We start from the raw sequence: 24422 nt of genomic DNA on the forward strand, positions 1-24422 counted from the left end.
TACATAGTTTTAACCAGTCCAACCAGATGTATAGTGGTTAGTGATACACATCCAATTTTTTTTGTAAAATAGTTAAAAAGCTAAACCAGAGGTTGTACTAGCTATAAAATATTTCAGCAGGCCCTGGCCGGTTGGCTCAGTGGTAGAGCCTCGGCCTGGTGTGCAGAGGTCCCGGGTTCGATTCCCGGCCAGGGCACACAGGAGAAGCGCCCATCTGCTTCTCCACCCCTCCCCCTCTCCTTCCTCTCTGTCTCTCTCTTCCTCTCCCGCAGCCGAGGCTCCACTGGAGCAAAGATGGCCCGACGCTGGGGATGGCTCCTCCGCCTCTGCCCCAGGCGCTAGAGTGGCTCTGGTCGCAACAGAGCGACACCCCCCTCCCCCCCCAGGTGCAGAGCATCGCCCCCTGGTGGGCGTGCCTGGTGGATCCCGGTCGGGCACATGCGGGAGTCTGTCTCTCTCTCCCTGTTTCTGGCTTCAAAAAAATACAGGGGGGGGGGGAGTATTTCAGCAAAATTACTTCAGCTGCTGATGGTTTGACAGAGATCATCCTGAGTGCAAAATAACTGGTTATTCATCCATTAATAATAAGTGAGCATTCATTATAATCTGAGCAGATTCCAGCTGGCTTTATAAGGTAAGCATATCTGCTTAAACAGGAACGTTAGATTTTAAGGGAAATACAAACAGTTAATATAACTAACACATGGCAAGATTCTGGAGTTTATTTTTTTATTTTTATTTTTTTTTTATTTATTTATTATTATTTTTTTTTTTTTTTTCCTGAAGCTGGAAACAGGGAGAGACAGTCAGGCAGACTCCCGCATGCACCCGACCGGGATCCACCCGGCACGCCCACCAGGGGGCGACGCTCTGCCCACCAGGGGGCGATGCTCTGCCCCTCCAGGGCGTCGCTCTGCCGCGACCAGAGCCACTCTAGTGCCTGGGGCAGAGGCCAAGGAGCCATCCCCAGCGCCCGGGCCATCTTTGCTCCAATGGAGCCTTGGCTGCGGGAGGGGAAGAGAGAGACAGAGAGGAAGGGGGGGGGTGGAGAAGCAAATGGGCGCTTCTCCTGTGTGCCCTGACCGGGAATCGAACCCGGGTCCCCCGCACGCCAGGTGGACGCTCTACCTCTGAGCCAACCGGCCAGGGCCTATTTTTTATTTATTTTATTTTTGTATTTTTCTGAAGCCGGAAACGGGGAGAGACAGTCAGACAGACTCCCGCATGCACCCGACCGGGATCCACCCGGCACACCCACCAGGGGGCGACGCTCTGCCCACCAGGGGGCGGTGCTCTGCCCCTCCAGGGCGTCGCTCTGCCGCGACCAGAGCCACTCTAGCGCCTGGGGCAGAGGCCAAGGAGCCATCCCCAGCGCCCGGGCCATCTTTGCTCCAATGGAGCCTTGGCTGCGGGAGGGGAAGAGAGAGACAGAGAGGAAGGAGGGGTGGGGGTGGAGAAGCAAATGGGCGCTTCTCCTATGTGCCCTGGTCGGGAATCGAACCCGGGTCCCCCTCACGCCAGGCGGACGCTCTACCGCTGAGCCAACCGGCCAGGGCCTGGAGAAGTTTATTTTTAAAATATCAATTTTAAGTAGCAAGCAAAAACCAAAATGTTAACTGGTGAACAGTAACTAACAGACTTACCAATGAAAGTTTGTAAAGGAGATAGATAATCTAGTGCTTCAACATGCTACTACTTTTAGTAGTTTAGATTTGGCTAGGTTGACTTCAAATGTATTTTCTTTCCTCTTTGTTTCTTAATGCAGTAAGTAGCCTTGATCCAGAAGCAGACATAATGGCTGTTTAAGTACATTTTATGAATATTGAGTATTGGGAGTCATCTGGCTATAAAATAAAGACCAAAGGTTGTATGATCTAAGATCTTATCCCAGCTGGAGCATTACATAGTGGTATTGTTGGATACCACTTACAACCTCTTCAAGCCTTGTTTTTCTTATTTGAGATTTATGTCAGAGGTAGAACCTATAGGGTTTGGTGACTTGACATACAGACTTACTTTAGAGAGCAAGAGTAAAAAGAAAGTGAGGCATTGGTAGCACAAGTAAAGTTTTAGTTATGGATTACTAGAGTCAAGCCATTAACAGGACAGAAGATTTAGAAGTAGTGTTTCAGGGAAGAAGATTTCAGTTTTAAACAGAATGAGGGACAAAGCCTTATCTAAGGGACATGCAAGTAATACTCATAAGGTTATATATAAGGCTATAAATTATCAGATGAAGCCACAGAAACCTATCTTGGCTTGTGATACCACTTTGCAAGTACCAGAAAATATGCTGTGGTTAATTCCATTCTACTCAACTCCACTTGACTTGTATGCCATTGCTTATTCATATTCTAGTTCTTTTATTTTATCTTCAATTCCATAAATTATATCTAATTATTGTTTTATATAGTTATTGTTAGTTTATAATTACCCATGTTTATTATTTTCTTTGTACATATCTTCATACTTCTCAGACCTTCCTTCTAGAATCATTTTGAGTATCTTTCTTCCTGAAGGTACATACTATAGAAAGATATTTTCCCTGATAGACATTTCTAGGTTAACATTTATTTTCTCTCAGCACTTGGAAACTTATTTCACAGTCTTCTGCTGTTGATGAGGAGGAGGCAGCTGTCATGGTTGAAGCCATGTAGATGTCTTTTCTCCCTAGCTTCTTTTAAAATACTTTGTCATGTTCTGCTCTTTAAGAATAATTGTGTAACCTGACCAGGCAGTGGCACAGTGGATAGAGCGTTGGACTAGGATGCGGAGGACCCAGGTTCGAAACCCCGAGGTCGCCAGCTTGAGTGTGGGCTCATCTGATTTGAGCAAAGCTCACCAGCTGGGACCCAAGGTCACTGGCTTGAGCAAGGGGTTACTTGGTCTGCTGAAGGCCCATGATCAAGGCACATATGAGAAAGCAATCAATGAACAACTAAGGTGCCGCAACAAAGAATTGATGCTTCTCATCTCTCTCCCTTCCTGTCTGTCCCTCTTTCTGTCTCTGTCACTCCCCCCCCAAAAAAGAATAATTGTTTGTTTCCTTTCATTTGATCTGCTTGAGATTTGTTGTATTTTCTAAATTTGAGATTTATGTATTTCATTGATTATGGGAAATTCTTAGCCACCATGTTTTTGAGTATTGCACCTTCTGTTATTCCTTATATTCTTTCATTTTGTAATTCCAATTAGATGCATGATAATTTTTTCAACTGTCTTTGTTTCTCTAATCCTCTTTCTACCTGTGTCTATTTTGCTTTTGATTACGTATATTGTATTTCTAAAATATATTCTTTAATACTGCAAGTTCTATTTTGTTAATCTTGGTGATTTTTTATAGTCCCAATCATTTTTTTGTATGCCTTGTGTATAGTTTCACATATTAAATACACTTTTCACATTCTGTATAAGATATTGACAATAGGCCCTGGCCAGTTTGCTCAGTTGTAGAACATTGGCCCAGCATGTGGATGTCCTCGGTTCAATTTTCGGTCAGGGCACACAGGAAAAGCCATAATTTGCTTTTCCACTCCTCCCCAACCCCCCCCCCCCTCTCTCTCTTTCTCTCTTTCTATCTCTGCTTCTCCCCCTCTCCCTCTCCCTCTCTGCCTCTCCTTCAGCCATGGCTTTGTTGATTCGAGTCCATCAGCCCTGGGTGCTGAGGATGGCTCTGTGAAGCCTCTGCCTCAGGTGCTAAAAATAGCTCCGTTGCAAGCATGACCCATATGGGCAGAGCATCAGCTGCAGATGGGGGTTACTGGGTGGATCCCAGTGGGGGTGCATGTGGGAGTCTGTCTCTATTTCCCCTCCTCTCACTTGGAGAAAGAAGGAAAGAAAAGATAATGACAATAAGTAAAATATTGGCCACATTACTCCTATTATGGTGTAAGTCAGCTTACTCCTATTTCTTATTTATGGTGACTTTTTTTTTTTTTTTCTATCTGAGCTTTGTGATGTCTACTGTGCATATTTTCACTGGAACTTTCTCTGTGGGCATTCTTTTAGGTCTGGATTTAAAGTGCCTTCTTTCAAAGACGATGTGCATTTGTTTTTGTAAGATACCTGGAAGCATTACCAACCTGAGGCCAATTAAAATCAAATTTAAACTTAAGGGTTTGTGCGGAGAAGGTCATATAGATAGTATGCTTGCCTCTAAACTGTATGAGAACTGTAAGAAATCTAAAAGAATACCAATTCCTTCTCCTCCCAGGCATCTGAAGCCAAAGGCAAGTCAAGAAATAATTTACCCATTATCGATGGCTCTGTTTGAGTTTCCTCTCTTTGATCAGGTTTTTCTTGATCTGACTGCCTACTTTGTAGAGTTTCCAGGCTTTTCTTAGGCTCTTGTTAAAATCTAAGATTTACTCCACCGGGATGATGAGAACCTAGTGAGTCTCTTTTTTTCAGAAAGGCAAAAACATGCTCAGAAGTATAAACCTACAGATAACTAGTTCTGTCTGTCTGGGATTGGGTCACATGCGCCATGCGATGTCTTTTCCCTAGCTCCCAAATACAAGTAAGGCTGAGAAATACTGTTTTTTTTATTTTGTTTTGTTTTCCCCCTTAACCTATTTCTTATTTTAAGCAAAAGAGAAGGCTGTTATTGAGCATGGAGTTTTAGTCAGCTTATAGTGTCAGGTACTTAAAGATTGCAAATACTGTCCACATTCTTTTACAACTCTGTAATTTATTTGAGATGTCCTGTAGTACTTCGAATTTTATTGGTAATTGTTATCTTTTCTTCAGTTATTTTGGGCAAAATTTTAGTTTATGTTAACTTTTTACATAATTTTCTGATTTATTAACATAACATATCTGTAGTAATGTTCCCTTTTCACTATTAACATTGGTATGTTCTTTATTTTTCTTCCTTGACCACTTTTCTTTTCATATTATCTCAACAACAAAAAAAATTGTTTTGCTCTACTGATCCCTTTATTTATTTATTTATTTATGTATTTATTTGTTTTTATTGATTGATTTTAGAAAGAGAGAAAATGAAACATCGATTTGTTGTTCCACTTTATTCTTGCACTTTTTAGTTGACTCTTTTACATGCCCTGACTGGAGTTTGAACCCACAACCTTTCTATATCAGGACAATGCTTTAACCAACTGTGCTACCCAGCCAGGGCCTCTCCTGATCCCTTTTTTGATATGTTTCTCTTTTGTTCATCTCTGCCCTTATCTTCTATTACTTTTTTTTGTCTTTCATTCTCTTTGGAATTAGTTGGCTTTTTTTTTTTTTTTTTTTTTTTTTAATGAGACAGATGCTTAGAACTTTTAACTTACCCTCTTTTCTAATATATTCATTCAAGGTTTATAAACCTCCTCTAAGTTTTACTTTAGCTGCATCACAAAAGTTTCTTATGTAAAATTTTTTTAAATTATTTTTATTGAGCCTGACCAGGCAGTGGCGCAGTGGATAGAGCGTCGGACTGGGATGTAGAGGGCCCAGGTTCGAGACCCCCAAGGTCGTCAGCTTGAGTGCAGGCTCATCTGGTTTGAGCAAAGCTCACCAGCTTGGACCCAAGGTCACTGGCTCAAGTAGGGGTTACTCAGTCTGCTGTAGCCCCACGGTCAAGGCACATATGAGAAAGCAATCAATGAACAACTAAGGTGCCACAATGAAAAACTGATGATTGATGCTTCTCGTCTCTCTCCATTCCTGTCTGTCTGTCCCTATCTATCCCTCTCTCTGACTCTCTCTCTGTCTCTAAAAAAAAAATTATTGAAAATATATTTGGTATATAACATTGTGGAAGTTTAAGGTGTATAGATTTATATATTGCAATATGATTATCACTGTAGCATTAGCAAATGCCTCTATCATGTCACATAGAGAATAGTTAAGATCTAGTCTTAGAAATAGTCTATATAGAAATAGTTAAGATCTAGTCTCAGCAACTTTGAACTTTATAATACAGTATTGCTGCCTGTGATCACTATGCTTTGCATTTTCTCTTCAAGACTTTACTACAGTGATTCTCGAAGTGTGCACCAGAGCACTGGTGCACCCTAGAAGATTTCCAGGTGCACCCTATGGTATTCCAGAGAAATATGTGCCTGTTGGGGACCAAAAAAACCAACCGGGTTTTGGGAGTTTAGATTTTTGGGGACAGAGGCATGGGGAATTGACTATAAACTGACAGTCTGCCCAACCCCCCACCTCACCTGCCTGATTAGGTTGCAAAAGGCTGTTAAGCAGTAGTGCTGGATTGTTTACACTACCTCCTGTGTTCCCTGGAAAGACTGGAGGCAAGTTTCGTCTATCCTTTGTTTAGTGTCAAGTTAAGATGATATGTATGGTGGGGTTTTTTGCACTCAACACAGTTAAGAGTAAAAAGAGAGGAATTCTTCGATGTATTGAGGAGGAAATGAGAGTTTGCCTTTCAAATATATGCCCAATCATTGAAGAAATCGCTAGGACATGTCAGGCTCATGTTTCTCATAAACACAAGAATGAAAAAACTTAACACATTCATGCCGGGACCTGCTGAATTTACTAAATCTTACTAAGACTGTATCTATATATATAAAAAGATAACTTTTGTCGTTTTTTAATTTTTTAACCCCCTTTTTACAAATTCTAAAGAAGTATAACTCAAGAAATGTAACATAAAAATGTTTTTAATGTCAGAATAAATTTAATTTTGTCATATTTATTTCATTTAATTACTATTAAAGCCCACTTGGACTTTATATATTTTTTTAATATCTGACTTAATATAACATATTTCTCAGAAATTTGTATATACTGCGCCTACAATTATTTGTAGGATTTTAAATGTGCCCCAACTTCAAGAACTTTGAGAACCACTGATCTACTAGTTCCCAGTTTGTTCTTAAACAGCATATCCTCAATTCCCCCACCCTCCAGCCTCTGGTAACCACCTTTCTACTGTTTTTACAAGATCTTGGCTTTTTAGAATCCATAGATAAGTGGTATCATATGGTATTTATCTTTTCGTTCTGATTTATCTCACTTAGTATAATGTCCTCAAGCTCTAATCTTGTTGAAATGGCAGAATTTTTTTCTCATTGCTACATGATATTTCATATTGTGTGTGTATACATATACACACATACACATTGCATCTTTTTTTATTCATCCATTGAGGAACACTTAAGTAAGTAATGAACCCAACAGTAAACATGAGAGTGCATGTATCTCCTTGGATAATCCTGTGTTCATGTCCTTTAGATATATACTCAGGAATGGGACTGCTGGATCATACAGTAGTTGTACTTTTAATTTTTTTTTTTTTTTTTTATAAATAAATTTTTATTTTAATGGGGTGACATCAATAAATCAGGGTACATACATTCAAAGAAAACATTTCCAGGTTATCTTGTCATTTAGTTCTGTTGCATACCCATCACCCGAAGAGAGATCATCCTCTGCCACCCTCCATCCAGTTCTCTCTGTACCCCTCCCCCTCCCCCTCTCACTCCTTCCCTCCCCCCACCCCCATAGCCACCACACTCCTGTCCATGCCTCTTAGTCTCGCTTTTATGTCCCACCAATGTATGGAATCCTGCAATTCCTGTTTTTTTCTGATTCGCTTATTTCACCCCACACAATGCTACCAAGACTCCACTATTCCTCTATAAGAGATCTGATGTCACCATTTCTCCTAGCTGAATAATATACCATGGTGTATAAGTGCCCCATCTTCTTCATCCAGTCCTCAATTTTTTTTTACATTGATTAAAAGCCTTTAAGCAAACTCTTGGCCAATACAGCAAGAATCCCTAAAAGAGTAGTGTCCTTAACATGTTCCCCAAGTCCAAGTTGGCCCCATCACCATGCCAAATCCCTGAAAAATGCAACCCAACCACAGTTCAGTCTGTTAGGAGCTGTCACAGGGAGCAGGAGTCCAGGAAATTTCCCCACAGGAAAAGTCCGCATGGCACTGGAATTGTTGTCACCATTCTATACTTTGCAGCTCATGTCCAAGTCCCGATGACCGCTGCTTCTAGCTGGTAATGATTCAGGTAGACTGGAATGTACTTTTAATTTTTTGAAGAACCTCCATACTGTTTTCCATAGTAGCTATACCAGTTTACATTTCCACTATTGGTATATAGGGATCCCTTTTGAAACAGTTGCTATCTCTTGATGATAGACATTTAGTTCCTCTGTCCATTTTTACTTCTCTTTTATTTTTAATATTTTATACATTTAAGAGAGAGGACGGAGAGAAAGAGAGAGAGACAGATGGGAACATTCATCTGTTCCTATATGTGTCCTGACTGGGGATTGAACAAGCTAGATCTGCGCTTCCGGATGATGCTGTACTCAGCTGAGCAATCCGGCCAGGGTATCCTCTGCCCATTTTTAAATCAAATCATTTTTACAGTATTTTTCTTACTGAGCTGTGTGAATTCTTTATATATTTTTATAATAATTTTTTTGGTGTTTTATTTATTCCTTATTTTTGTTGAAGTAATTATTTTTATTTTTATTTTTATTGATTTTAATTTATTGTATTTACATAGATCTAGTGTTGCCCCGAATGCATCCTCCCTCTCCCGTATTCCTCACAACATCTCCCTTGCCCCCCTCCCCGTAGCACCCTCCCCCCTTCTGTTCTGCTTTATCCCATCCTATCATCCCCTTTCCTCTGTTATCTTTTTCTCTGGTCCCTTTGATCTCTCCTCTGTCCCAGTTCTGTTCCTCAGTTCACATTGTTCATTGGATTCCTCAAATGAGTGAGGTCATATGATATTTTCCTTTTTCTGCCTGACTTATTTCACTTAACATAATGGTTTCCATGTCCATCCATATATTGCTAAAGGTAAGATTTCTGCCTGACTAGGCGGTGGAGCAGTAGATAGAGTGTCGGTCAGGGATGCGGAGGACCCAGGTTTGAGACCCCGAGGTTGCCAGCTTGAACACGGGCTCATCTGATTTGAACAAAGCTCACAAGCTTGGACCCAAGGTCGCTGGCTTGAGCAAGGGGTTACTGGGTCTGCTGTAGCCCCACAGTCAAGGCACATATGAGAAAGCAATCAATGAACAGCAAAAGTGTCGCAACGAAAAACTAATGATTGATGCTTCTCATCTCCCTCCATTCCTGTCTGTCTGTCCCTATCTATCCCTCTGACTGACTCTCTGTCTCTGTAAAAAAAAAAAAAAAAGTAGGATTTCCTTCTTTATCTATGGCCCCATAGTATTCCATTGTATATATGTACCACTGCTTTTTAATCCACTCATCCACTGATGGACACTTGAGCTGTTTCTAGATCTTGGCTATTATAAACAGCATTATAAATGCTGCCATAAACATGGGGGTGCATTTCTCTTTTTGAAACAGTGCTATGGTGTTCTTAGGGTATATTCCTAAAAGTGGGATGGCTGGGTCAAAAGGCAGTTCCATTTTTAATTTTTTGAAGAATCTCCCTACTGTTGTCCACAGTGGCTGCACCAGTCTGCATTCCCACTAGCAGTGCAGGAGGGTTCCCTTTTCTCCACATCTTCACCAGCACTTATTCTGTGTTGTTTTGTTGGTGAGCACCATTCTGGCTGGTATGAGGTAATATCTCATTGTGGTTTTAATTTGCATTTCTCTAATGATTAGTGATATTGAGCATTTTTTCATATGCCTATTGGCCATCTGTATTTCCTCTTTGGAGAAGTGTCTATTCATTTCTTTTGCCCATTTTGATTGGATTGTTTATCTTCCTGGTGTTGAGTTTTACAAATTCTTTATAAATTTTGGTTATTACTCCCTTATCATACGTATTGTCGAATATGTTCTCCCATTGTGTAGTTTGTCTTTTTATTCTGTTCTTATTGTCTTTAGCTGTGCAAAAAGCTTTTTAGTTTGATATAGTCCCATTTGTTTATCCTGTCTTTTATTTCCCTTGCCCGTGGAGATAAATCAGCAAACATATTGCTGCAAGAGATGTCAGAGAGCTTACTGCCTATGTTTTCTTCTAAGATGTTTGTGGTTTCACGGCTTACATTTAAGTCTTTTATCCTTTGAGTTTATTTTTGTGAACGGTGTAAGTTGGTGGTTTAGTTTTATTTTTATGCAGGTAGCTGTTCAATTTTCCCCAACATCATTTGTTGAAGAGGCTGTCTTTACTCCATTGTATGCTCTTACCTTCTTTGTCAAATACCAGTTGTCCATAGAACTGTGGGTTTATTTCTGTGATCTCTGTTCTGTTCCATTGATCTATATCAGTGGTTCTCAACCTGTGGGTCGCGACCCCAGCGGGGTCGCCTAAAGCCATCGAAAAATACATAATGCATATCAGGTATTTACATTCCGAATCATAACTGTAGCAAAATTACAGTTATGAAGTAGCCACCAAAATTATTTTTTGGTTTGGGGTCACCGCAACATGAGGAACTGTATTGCGGGGTCATGGCATTAGAAAGGTTGAGAACCACTGAATATGCCTGTTCTTATGCCAGTACCAAGCTATTTTGAGTACAATGGCCTTGTAGTATAACTTGATATCAGGAAGTGCGATGCCTTCCACTTTATTCTTCCTTTTCAAGATTGCTGAGGCTATTTGTTTTCTTTTTTGGTTCCATATAAATTTTTGGAATATGTGTTCTATATATTTGAAGTATGTCACTGGCATTTTAATTGGTATTGCATTAAACTTATAGATTGCTTTGGATAATATAGACATTTTAATGATGTTTATTCTTCCTAACCATGAGCACGGTGTATGCTTCCACTTGTTTGTATCTTTCTTGATTTCTTTTATCAATGTTTTTTAATTTTTTTAATACAAATCTTTAAACTCCTAGGTTATATTTACTCCTAGGTACTTTATTTTTTTTTTGTTGCAATAGTGAAGGGGATTGTTTCCTGTTGGTATATAAAAATGCCTTTGATTTCTGAGTATTAATTTTATATCCTGCCAGCTTGCTGAATTCATTTATCAGGTCCAGTAGTTTTTTGACTGAGATTTTAGGGTTTTCTATATACAATATAATATCATCTGCAAAAAATGATAGTTTTACTTCTTCTCTTTCAATTTGGATGCCTTTTATTTCTTCTTCTTGTCTGATTGCTGTGGCTAGGACTTCCAGGACTATGTTGAATAAGAGTGTTGAAAGGGGGCACCCCTGCCTTGTTCCTGATCTTAAGGGGATTGCTTTTAATTTTTGCCCATTGAGTATGATGTTGGCTGTGGGTTTGTCATAGATGGCCTTTATCATGTTGAGGTATGTTCCCTGTATTCCACTTTGCTGAGAGTTTTGATCATGAATGGGTGCATCTATTGAAATTATCATGTGGTTTTTCTCCTTCCTTTTGTTTATGTGATGAATCACATTGATTGATTTGCAAATATCGCCCCCCCCCCCCAGTAAATCCCACTTGATCATGGTATCTGATTTTTTTTTATATTGCTGGAGCCGGTTGGCTAATATTTGTTGAAGATTTTAGCATATAGATTCATCAAGGATTTTGGCCTATAATTTTCTTTTTTTGTGTTGTCTTTGCCTCGTTTTGGAATCAGAATTATGCTCGCCTCATAAAAGGAGCTTGGAAGTCTTTCTTCCTCTTGAATTTTTTGAAATAGCTTGAGAAGGATAGGTGGTGTTCTTTGAATATCTGGTAGAATTCACATTTGAAGCCATCAGGCCCGGGGCTTTTGTTTGTTGGGAGTTTTTTGATAACTGTTTTGATCTCATTTGTTGTAATCGATCTATTTAGGTTTTCTGATTCTTCCAAATTGATTTTTGAAAGATTATATGTTTCAAGGAATTTTTCCTTTTCACCTAGGTTGTCTAATTTTTTGGCATACAGTTCTTCATAGTATTTTCTTCCAATCCTGTGTATTTCTGCTGTGTCAGTTTTACTTCTTCATTCTCATTTCTAATTTTATTTATTTGAGTCCTCTCTCTTTTTTTCTTCTTTTTAAAGGTTAAAGGATCTTGTTTCCGTTTTCAAAGAACCAGCTCCTTGTTTCATTGATCCTCTGTATTGTTTCTTTAGCCTCTATGTCATTTATTTACACTCTGATCTTTATTATTTCCTTCCTTCTACTTCTAGGCTTTAGCTCTTTTTCTTTTTCTAGTTCTTTTAGATGCAGGGTCAAGTTGTTTATTTGAGCTTTTTCTAGCTTCTTAAGATATGCCTGTAATGCTATGAGCTTCCCTCTCAGGAGTGCTTTTGCTGTGTCCCATAAATTTTGAGTTGTGGTATGCTCATTATCATTCATTTCTAGGAATTTTTTTATTTCTTCCTTGATCTCATTGTTAACCCATTCATTATTTAATAACATGCTATTTAGTTTCCAAGTGTTTGATATTTTTCAGTTTTTCTTCTGTGGTTCATTTCTAGTTTTTTGCCATTGTGATCAGAGAAAATGCTTGATACCATTTCAATCTTCTTAAATTTGTTGAGACCACTTTTGTGTCCTAACATGTGTTCTATCCTAGAGAATGTACCATGAGCACTTGAAAAGAATATATATTCTGCTTTAGGGTGAAATGTTCTGAAGATATCTATTAAATTCAGTTGACCTAGCATGTCCTTTAAGTCTGCTATTTCTTTGTTAATTTTCTTGAGGATCTATCTAGTGATGTTAGTGGGGTACTGAAACCCCTACTATTATAGTATTGCTGTTGATCTTGTCCTTTAAATCCATCAAAGTCTGCTTTGTATATTTAGGTGCTCCTATATTAGGTGCGTAGATATTTATAATCGTTATCTCTTCCTGTTGTATTGCTCCCTTTATCATTATGTAGTGACCTTTTTAATCTCTTACTATAGCCTTTGTTTTAAAGTCTACTTTTTCTGATATAAGTATTGCTACCTCAGCTTTTTTTCTCTTCCATTTGCATGAAATATTTTTTTTCCATCCTTTTACTTTCAGTCTATGTGCATCTTTTGTTGTAAGGTGTGTTTCTTGTACACAGCATATGTATGGGTCCTTCTCTTATCCATGCAGCTACCCTGTCTTTTAATTGGATAATTTAATCCATTTACATTTAAGGTTATTATTGATATGTAGTTGTTTATTGCCATTTTAATCTTTAAAGCTGTATTCCTCTTTTGCTATATTCTTTTTCGTCTTTGAACTGTTTACAACAGGCCCCTTAATATTTCTTGTAGCATTGGTTTGGTTGTAGTGAATTCCTTGAGGGTTTTTTTTGGTCTAGAAGCTTTTTATTTTTCCTTCAATTTTAAACGGTAACCTTGCTGGATAAAATATTCTTGGTTGTAGGCTCTTGTTCTGCATTACTTTGAATATTTCTTGCCATTCTCTTCTGGCCTCAAGTGTTTCAGTTGAGAAGTCTGATGTCATCCTTATGGGGGCTCCTTTGTAGGTGATAACTTTTTTTTTCTCTAGCAGCTTTTAATATTTTCTCTTTATCACTTAGCTTTGGTATTTTAATTATGATGTGTCTTGGTGTAGATTTCTTTCGGTTCCTCTTTAATGGAATTCTCTGTGCTTCTTGAACTTATGTGACTTTTTTTTACATCAATTTAGGGATGATTTGATTGAACAAAGTTCTATCCCTTGTTCTTTCTCTTCTTCTTTAGAAACCCCTATGATGCGGATGTTATTTCTCTTCATGTTGTCACAGAGCTTTCTTCGAGTTTCCTTAGACTTTTTGAGTCTATTCTCTTTTTGCTGTTCTGCTTACATGCCTTTGTTTATCTTGTCCTCTAACTCGCTGATTCGATCTTCAGCTTCATCCATCCTGCTTTTAATTCCTTCCATTGTGGTCTTCATTTCTGATACTGTATTTGTCATTTCTGACTGATTTTTTTATTATTTCAATGTCCTTTTTTATACTTGCTATCTATTTAGTTGTTCGTTATGACCATCTATTGTTGCTCTAAGATCTTTGAGCATCCTAACATTACTTTAAACTCTGCATTGAGTAATTTGGTTATATCTGACTCATTCAAGTTCTTTTCTGGGGATTTCTCTTGATTCAATTGGATTGCATTTCTCTGCCTTCCCATTTTGTTGTGTATAAGATGGGTGTGGTCACTGGAGTTCAATGGATGTAATTTCTGTGTTCCCTATGTGTGGTCTGTCTGCAGGCCCACCACCCCCTCTGCCGCTGCCTTGAGCATTCCGGTATGGGTGTTGCTGGCGCTGGCTGGCTGCATCTGTCACTGCGGTTTCCGCCTCTCCTACATGGGAGAGGCTTTGTTCAAGTACCCTGGTCTACAAGCCTCAGCCTTCACCCCACCCCTGCTGGTGGGGCTGCGCAGCACGCCCAGCCAGCAAACCTTGGCACCACTGGCAGAGGTGAGCACCATTGATCAGCCAGGGGTCTCTGCCTATTCCCAGTCTTTCGCCCCGCCCCCATGGGTGGAGCTGTTCTCGTGAGTCCCACTGTAAGCCTTGGCACCACGGGTAGGGGTGAGCACCTTTGCTCAGCCACGAGTCTCCTCCTGTTCCCCAGGCTTTCGCCCCATCCCGGCTGGTGGAGTTTGCTCACGGGTCAGGCCACAAGCCTTGGCTCTGTGGGTCTTTGCAGTTCCCAGGCTTTTGACTTTCCCCTACGGGTGAGATTGCAAGTGGGCCCACAGCCTGCCAGACCGCTTTCGTGCACTCCTTCCACCTTCGCTGGGCGAGAGTGAGCTCACGCTCGGCCTCAATCGTGGCCCACCAGTCTTCCGCCCCTGCTGATGGGACGGTGCTTCTGCATCTCATAGTCGCCTGTTCTTCGGGGAGCCCTCAGCAGTGGGTAGTGGCACTGCAACTCAGACCCCAGCACTCAATACTGTATTCATTAAGGTTCCCTCCTTATAAGCAACTCTGCTCGCAGAAGAGCTTATTTGGCTGGTGTCCTGCTTCCCTTTTGCTGGTATTGCTGGTTCCAGGGGAAATATTCACTTCAGATTTGGGAAGTGATTCAGCCCAGGGGTTAGGGTCGCTGTCCCTCAAAGTGTTTCTGCCTGTGCCTCCTAGATTACACTCTCCTCCTGCTACTCTGGTCCTCTCCTCTCTCCCCGTCCCCTGGAAACCTGGGTGAGTGGTTGTTAGAGATTTTCTCTGCGGTCCCTTTAAGAAGAATCCTGAGTCTGAGAGATCTGTGTCTTTCTCACAAACAGTATCCTGACTTGTTTCGCAGCTAAATACTGTCCATACACTTCTTCTAGGCTCTGGGGCTGCAGGCTGGGGCTTTGTTCCTGGGGCCCAGGACCCTCCCCTGTCCACTAAACTCACTTCCCGCCACGCGAGTCTTTCTGGGCTGCCATTCACTCCAGGAAGCTGGGCAGCCCTCTCCGCGTTTCCGCTTTTCCTACCAGTCTGTGTGGCTTCTTCAGTGTTCCTTGGTTAAAGAGTCCTCTTAGTTTAGTCCAAAGTTGGTTTTTCCAAATGATGGTTCTTAAAATTAAGTTGTAATCCACTTTGGTTCTGGGAGGTGGAAGTTGGTGCTTCTGCCTACTCCATCGTCATTTTGCCACCCCCCTATATTAATTTTTTATCAGATATTTATTTTGCAAGTATTTTCTTCCATTCTATACATTGCTTTTTAATTTTGTTGATCTCTTATTGCTGTGAAGAAATCTTTAAGTTTAGTGTAGATTCAGGTTAGTTTTGATTTTATTAAGGCTTTTGTTGACATTTCCACAAAATCATTGTTGAGACCAATGTTAAGAGCATCTGTCCTACATTTACTTCTAGAAATTATGGTATCAGGTTTTATTTTTATATCTTTGATTCTTCCAGAGTTGCTGAGGTCTGTCTATTACCAGATGCTAAAGTGGGCAAGATTTCTCCCTCCCCTGTCCCTTGGCCTATGGTGCTAGATATTTCAAATCCCACAAAAGCAGTTTTGTTCATGTGTGGATGTCCAATTTTTGCTTTAAAAGTGGTGCAAAAAGGAGGAACTTCTTATGCTGTCATGATGCTGAGATCACCTAAATTTTTAGTTACTCTGTTTGAAATATTTTCTAATTGTCTTATATGTATCATCCTATGAGTTACTTAAAAGCATATTTCTGAGTTATTAAGCATATGAGGATTTTATAGTTATCTTTTTCTTTTATTGTTTGATAAATTATATTGTGGTCCTTTAAATTTTGCTGAGATTTGTTTTATGGCTCTATATAATCAGGTTTTTAAAATATTTTGAGTGCTTAAAAATAATACATATTCTTCACTTGTTGGGTCTTTTTTTCTTTCTTTCTTCTTTCTTCCTTTCTTTTAGTGAGAGGAGGGAGGCAGAGAGACAGATTCTTACATGCACCCTGACCGGTATTCACGGGCAAAGTGACTAGGGGGCAATGCTCTGCCCATCTGGGGCCATTGTTCCATTGTTCAGCAAGGGGGCCATTTTATAACACCTGAGGCAGAGGCCACAGAGCAATCCTCAGCACCCAAGGCCAGTTTGTTTGAACCAGTCAAGCCATGGCTGTGAGAAAGGAAGAGAGTGTGGGGCAGGGAAAAGAAGGGGGGAGGAGGAAGAAGCATATGGTCACTTCTCCTGTTTGCAGTGACCAGGGATTGAACCTGGGACATCCACATACCAGGCCAACACTCTTTTTTCTTTTTTCTTTTATTTTTTTTTTTTAGATGAGAAGCATCAATCATTAGTTTTTCGTTGCGCATTTCAACACCCTAGTTGTTCATTGATTGCTTTCTCATACGTGCCGACCGCGGGCCTTCAGCAAACCGAGTAACCCCTTGCTCAAGCCAGTGACCTTGGGCTTAAGCTGGTGAGCTTTTGCTCAAACCAGATGAGCCCTTGCTGAAGCTGGAGGTCTTGGGGTCTCGAACCTGGGTCTTCCATATCCCAGTCCGACGCTCTATCCACTGCGCCACCGCCCGGTCAGGCCAGGCCGACACTCTTAACACTAAGCCAACTGGCCAAGGTCAATTGTTATTCTTTTTTATTTATAGGTTAAGCATTTAATTTTTACCTGCTTATTCTATTAATTATGAAAAGCATTGAGTTAATGTTTAGTGGAATTGGAATTTCCATATTTTTTTAATGCTGCCATGTTATGGGCCACAACATGCATACTTATCAAAGGCTATAATGTTAATCACTTTTTTTACCCATCTCCATACATTTCAGAGACCTTAGAATATCTCCATTTACCCACATCCTATTGGGTTTTTTTAATCTTTACATGACATTTATAGACCACTTTAAAAGACCACTCACATATAAACCGTTTTCTTTGTTCTTCATTTCTAATTTCTCTTTGGATGTAATAGATTGTATCACTTGCCTTCTTCCTAAAGTACATCCCTTAGTATTTCTTTTTAAGAGCTTATATTTGTAACATTTTTCTCATCATTTCTGTTAGTGTTATTTTGTCATTATTCTTGAAAGGTATTTTTGCTGAGTTAACAGTATAAGCTTGTGAGTTATATCCTTTAACAAGCTATCATTTCACTTTCTTTTAGCTTTCATGTTTTTGAAAAGTCTGCGGTCACTCGAACAGTAGAGCCTTTAAAGGCACCCTTTCTCTGGCTGCTCCTTAAGATTTTCTGTCTGATTATTTTGAAGTTTTATCATCATATATCCAAGTGTCAAAATTTCCCCCTAAATAGATGCTTCTTGCCTTACAATAGGGTTAGATCCCAATAAACCCATCATTAAGTTGGAAATATACTAAGTCTAAAATGCATTTAATACACCTAACCTACAAAGCATCATAACTTAGCCTCTAACATATTAGTCTGCAGTTGGGTAAAATCATCTAACACAATGGATACAGAGTAGAATATCAGTTGTTTACCCGATCAGATGACTGACTGGGAGCTGTGTCTTGCTGCTGTTGCCCAGAATTATGAGAGAGTATTATACCACATAGTACTAGCTCAGAAAAAATCAAAATTCAAAGTACAGTTTCTACTGTGTACATAATGCTTTTGCACCATCATAAAGCAAAAAAATCGTAAGTCAAACCATCAAGTTAGAGATTGTATATTTCTGCTTGGAGTTGATTGAATATCGTGAATCTATGGATTGGTATCTTTCATAAGTTCTGGAAAATTTGTAGTCATTATCATATTATATATACTGTCTTTGAATCATCATTTTTCTCCTTCTGAAGCACAGTAAGATATGTTTCTTTTTCTTTTTGCCCTCTCTTTCTCTTAATCTCTTATTTTCTGTTTCCCCCCCTTTTTTTCTGTTCTGTTCCCCCTTTTTAAACTGTCTTGTTTTTCAGTACTAATCTCTTTTTCTATTATATAATCTATTAAACTCATACATTAAAATAGTTAATAAGTGCCAGTATGCAAGATCCCTATAGTTTGAAAGGGAAAACAGACACGAAAACAGATCATTATAATACTATATTATGAGTAGTTTAATGAAGGGGAAAAAATATACACTGAAGACATATTAGAAAAGGCACCTGACCAGATTGACGAGGTAGTGAGAGGTTTCTTGAAGAAGGTAAGGCCCAAGATGAGTTAACAATAGTGTGGAGGAAGTCAGATTCATTGCATTTTTCAGAGGTAAAGAGGTACAGATTTCTTGTTAACTGAACATAAAGTTTGACAGGAAAATATAGTAATGGAAAGTTAACTTAGAGCTAGTCAGTATAAAGCCTTTAATGCCTAACTATGAAGGTGGGACTTTATTTGGGACCTCTTTGATCAGTATATAAGTATTATATCAAAGCCTTTTTATTGAATTGGTATAACACATTTTAGAATTGTATGATAATATTTACAAAGTTAAAAGTATGAACGATTATTGCAATATACCCCCCACCCCACCCCACCCTAAAGCTGATTTGGTAATTATAGAAATAGATGGAGCAAATTAAAATTTTTTATTAATCTTAATCATTGAGGTATCATTTAAAATGGCAAAATATGTATTGGAGAGTAGATTGAACATTTGCTCTTATAATTTAGAGGCAGTTTTTAGAGTGGGGAAAAATTTCATCTATATATATATATATTTTTTTTTTTTACAGAAAAAGAGAGAGAGAGTCAGAGAGAGAGAGAGAGAGAGACAGGGACAGACAGACAGGAACCGAGAGATGAGAAGCATCAATCATTAGTTTTTCGTGAGCCTTCAGCAGACTGAGTAACCCCTTGCTCAAGCCAACGACCTTGGGCTCAAGCCAACGACCTTGGGCTCAAGCTGGTGAGCTTTTGCTCAACCAGATGAGCCCTCCCCTCACTCAAGCTGGCGACCTCGGGGTCTCGAACCTGGGTCGTTTGCATCCCAGTCTGACGCCCTATCTACTGCACCACTGCCCGGTCAGGCAAAAATTTCATCTATAGAATTCCTTTTAATTGCCTATTTTATTTTAATGAAGAGGGTATTAATTATTTCTGGTTACCTTGTTTTGAAATGCTTTCCTATGAAGAGAAGTGCTTAACAAATATACTGACAACCATATGTTTTATATGCTGTAACTTACCATGCCTACATGAAAGAAACTAGACAGAAGAAAAGTAGCAGATTAAAGGGAAAATAGATGAAAATAGGAAAGTGGTTCTCTTAATTTCTAAATGAGTAAAAGATAGTGAGATTTATAAAACAAAAAAAATATATATAAGGTTAAATTTCTTCCTTGATTTACATACTTTTGTGACCTTTGCAAATTAACCTCTCAGAGCTTCTGGGGTTTTTTTTTTTTTTTTATTTGTAAAAATGAGGTTATATTACAAACCTTTGTGAGTTCCTTTAAAGATTAAATGAACAGAAGAAATACAGCTACTTAACGAGCCCTGACATGTAATTTTATTGAGCTCTAAACATTGGTTAAAGACTACACAGGCTTTATCTTCACAATAACCCCCAATTTGTGGCTGAGAAAACTTCCACACTGAAATGTTAATTAACTAAGTATGATCAAGGCACACCAATGAGTAGCAGCTACAGAATTCTAACCAGAACATTTTGACCTTAAGAGCTATTACCATTATATTTTTATGTTCTTGTAATGCTTAAGACATACTTTTCCATAAAAAAGTGTAGTTAGCTATTATTAATATTTTTACAATTTCACAGACCATTAGAATTAATTGATATTTAATGTCTTAGTACAACCTGCTTTAATGTGCAAGAATTTCTTATACAGCATCTTCAATAGATTGTAATCTAGCTTCTATGTAACTTCCAGAGACAAAGAATTTTATTAATATTAAAGCACATCGCCCTGGCTGGTTGGCTCAGTGGTAGAGCATCAGCCTGGCGTGCAGGAGTCCCAGGTTCGATTCCCGGCCAGGGCACACAGGAGAGGCACCCATCTGCTTCTCCACCCCTCCCCCTCTCCTTCCTCTCGGTCTCTTTCTTCCCCTCCTGAAGCCAAGGCTCCATTGGAGCAAAGTTGGCCTGGGCGCTGAGGATGGCTCTGTGGCCTCTGCCTCAGGCGCTAGAATGGCTCTGGTTGCAACAGAGTGACGCCCCAGATGGGCAGAGCATCGCCCCCTGGTAGGCGTGCCAGGTGGATCCCGGTCGGGTGCATGTGGAGTCTGTCTGACTGCCTCCTCATTTCCAACTTCAGAAAAATACAAAAAAAAAAAAAGCACATCATCTCATTGTTAGATACTCAAAATGTAAGAAATTTCTCTTCATTCTGTGATAAAATTTTTGTCCTGACTATCTTACCCATTGGTTCTAATTCTTTGCCCTATGGGGAAATAGTTAAGTGGACAGCTTCTTTTATAGACAAACATTTAATAAATGTTTAGCCAAGAATTTCTCTTTCTCATCCTCGGCTAAACACCATCTCAACTATCCAGCAACACATAGCCATATTCTTTTTACCTGAGGGGCTCCTACTCTAAATGCATTTCATTTCTTTTAAAAATGTGCTTATTATTGCCTGACCAGGTGGTGGTACAGTGGATAGAGCATCAGACTGGAATGCAGAGGACCCAGGTTGGAGACCCTGAGGTCACCAGCTTGAGCACAGGCTCATCTGGCTTGAGCAAAAAGCTCACCAGCTTGAACCCAAGGTCGCTGGCTTGAGCAAGGGGTTACTTGGTCTGCTGAAGGCCCACGGTCAAGGCACGTATGAGAAAGCAATCAGTGAACAACTGTCGCAACGAAAAACTGATGATTGATGCTTCTCATCTTACCGTTCCTGACTGTCCCTATCTCTCTCTCTCCCTGTTTAAAAAAAAAAATGTGCTTATAAATTATATACCAAATGTATGATTTTTATTTCTTAAAAGAAGCTTATGTCATTGATGTTAAAAAAAAAGAAAACCTGTTTATAGATCTGAATACACTGAACTGTTCAATCATTGCTATAATGTGCAGTTCATTTACGGACTCAACAGTGATATACTTATACTTCCTAAAATGACTACTACTGGTTAACGTTTATTGAATATTTACTGTACACCATGCCTTTTTCTAAGCACTTTACATATAACCTAATTAATCACAATAATCCTGTGAGATAGATGCTTTTTCCACTATTTAACAGGTGAGAAAAATGAGACACAGTGTTGTTTGTTAAGTAACTTTTCCCATATTACATGGTTTTTACTGAATGTCACCATGAAAATTAAGATTCGGAATTGGCACTCTTATCTATAATACTGTATAGATAGACATAGACAGACACATAGACATAGACACAGACACAGACACAGACATAGACATAGACATGTATGTCTTAGTTTGGGCTGCTTTAACAAAGTACTATAAACTAGGCGGGTTAGTTAGGAAAACAAATTTATTTCTCAAGTTCTAGAGACTGGGAACTTTAAGATCAAGGTGCCAGCATGGTCAGAGTTCTGGTGACGGCCCTCTTCCTGGTTTGCATAAGGCATCTTATCACTGTATCATGACATTACAGAGAGAGATCACCTTCAATACCTAATTACATCCCCAAAGACCTTCACCTCCAAATACCATCACATTACAGCTTCAGCATTTGAATTTGGGGGAAATACAAACATTCTGTCCATAGCAATATGTTGAGTAGTTCTTCTGTAAGCCCATCTGAAATCTTCTCTACCTTATATATCAGTTTTCCATAAAATATTTCACTCATAAAATCAACTTTGGAGCAGCTTATTTGTAATTTGGGGAATTCAGTTACAATAGAAACCTTTGCCTGTTTCATCATGTGTAAAATGTGGGTCGTGTCTGTATCAAAGGTTACTTTAACTATTAATATGCATACACACACATGGATATATTTGTGTGTGTATAATTATAGTCATATATCATATCTAAGTAGGGACACATATACACAGAGTATAGTGTAGTTGTTTACAAGGTTTTTAAATGGCAAAAGCAGTGTAGCACAAAAATTATTAGGTAAACTTTGAAATGGAACTGAGTTAGTAGATGTTTGACCTTGGGCAGGTTTCTTAACCTCTCTGTGCCCTAGGTTTCTTTTCTGTAATATGGGTGAAATGTTCCTTATAGGCCATGATGGCAAACCTTTTTATAAAAACCACCCACTTTTGCAGTGCCGGTCAACCTGGTCCCTCCTGCCCACTAGTGGGCGTTCCAGCTTTCATGGTAGGCTGTAGCAGAGCAACCAAACGGCGCTGCAATTGGCCCACCATGAAAGCTGGAACGCCCTCTAGTGGGCGGGAGGGACCAGGTTGACCGGAACTGCAAAAGTGGGTGGTTTTTATAAAAAGGTTCGCTAACACAGCTTATAGGGCTGTTTATGAGGATTATGGGTTAAAGCACTTTGATCAGGACTTAACACCTTGTAAAGTAACATATTAATGGTGAAACTATTATATTACATCAATATCAAGCATAGAACTTGTATTTTTGTAAGTAATGGACAAATTATGTTTCAATGTTTCTGAACTAGTGAATTTCTTAAAGGACTATAAAACCAAATATGAAACATATTAATTAAAATCAGTTACATCATCTTTTATTTGTAACCTGAAGCACGAAGGTTAACTAATTTGCAGTTGAGGCAATTTTTCAGTGATTACCAAATTACTTACATCCAAACCAGATCTGGTACTCTAGTCTACTAGCTTTTTTTTTTTTAAATAGCAATGGACCTAGTGGGGATAAAACACTAAATAATAAACTTCAATGTGAAGAATTTTAGTTACATGGTAGAATTATTAGAAGTGCTTCAACAATAATGGATTGTCCTGAATATTTAGAAGGTTCTATTTGAAGTTTTTGTTTTAAAATAGAAGAATTGCCTGAGCAGGCGGTGACTTGGTGAATAGAGTGTTGGCCTGGGACGCTGAGGACCCAGATTTGAAACTCTGAGGTCACTGACTTGAGCACTGGGTCTCCAGCTTGAGCACAAAAGGTCATTGGCTTGAAGCCCAAGGTCACTGGCTTGAGCCCAGAGTCACTGACTCCGCTGAAGCCCCCCACCCCCACCCCTGTTCAAGGCATATATGAGAAAGCAGTGAACACCTAAGGGGCTGCAACTATGAGTTGATGCTCTTCATTTCTTTTTCTTTCTGTCTGGCTCCCTCTCTCTCTCTTTCTCTCTCTTTCTCTCTTTCTCTCACGTGCGCGTGCACGCAAAAAAATAAAATACTATGTACATGGTCTTCCTACACTCCCCTACCATCAATGTGATATCAATCAATTAATATCCTTGAAACATTTTCTGCTCTCTTGAACATCGGTGAAATAGAAAACAAAATGTAAAGTTTTTTTATGGATTTACTAATTAATGCTGGCATTATATTTAAAGTAAGTACCCTTAGTTCTATTTACAAAGAATTACTTCTGTGGGATGTATAATGTTGAATATGCTTTGTTGTCTGATTAGATAATGAGTAGAGAATTTAGTTTAATTGTTTAATAGATTAATCAAATTGATTTAATTTAAAAATAATTGTGTTGGAAAAACTTTGGGCAGTGATCTAATTTGGCTTCAGTTTAAATGTAATTACTTCTACAGTGTCCCTGGCAGATAGTCCTGCAACTCAAATATTTTCTTGGCTTGAATTTTTATATTATCTGGAAGCATAAGAAAATTCCATTTAGGTGACCTCAAGCTCATCTCAAACCCTATATTTCTTTATTCTTTGAAAATATTAACTTCCAGTTCTAACCAGCAATTGGTCCTAGTAATTTTAACATACTGTTTAATTTACAGATTGCCCAAGGACTCCAGACACTCCCAGTAGTGACCCTCGTTGTTCTACTAGCAATAATAGATTGATGGCCTTACAAAAACAATTGGATATAGAGCTTAAAGTAAAACAAGGTGCAGAGAACATGATACAGATGTATTCAAATGGCTCTTCAAAGGTAAGTTCAATAAATGTAAGTGTATACAGTCAATTTACATTATTTGCCGATTCCATAAATATAAATCACTTACCCAAGAAATTTTATTTGTAACCCTGACAACAGTACTTGTCACACTTTCATAGTCATTTGTGGACATGTACAGAGGGGTAATAAACTTGAATTATCTGAGGCACATGTTTATAGCCTGGGTTGAAAAGGTGATGCTCCTCCCTCTTATGTAATCTCTTATACTGTAAACCAGCAATTCTTAACCACTTAGAATATAATACAGTGATTTT

General features: G+C 39.1%; 1 protein-coding gene across 1 annotated transcript in view; it reads left to right on the forward strand.

Moving 5' to 3' along the window:
- PKN2 (protein kinase N2) overlaps positions 1 to 24422 on the forward strand; it is a 158142-nt gene that overhangs the window by 62523 nt on the left and 71197 nt on the right. The window contains exon 3 of the mRNA XM_066376729.1: positions 23987 to 24141. Within this exon, the coding sequence (XP_066232826.1) occupies positions 23987 to 24141 (155 nt within the window). The remainder of the gene's footprint in view (positions 1 to 23986; positions 24142 to 24422) is intronic.

The sequence above is a fragment of the Saccopteryx leptura genome, chromosome 3 (assembly GCF_036850995.1).
Source record: "Saccopteryx leptura isolate mSacLep1 chromosome 3, mSacLep1_pri_phased_curated, whole genome shotgun sequence".
NCBI classification, from domain to species: domain Eukaryota; kingdom Metazoa; phylum Chordata; class Mammalia; order Chiroptera; family Emballonuridae; genus Saccopteryx; species Saccopteryx leptura.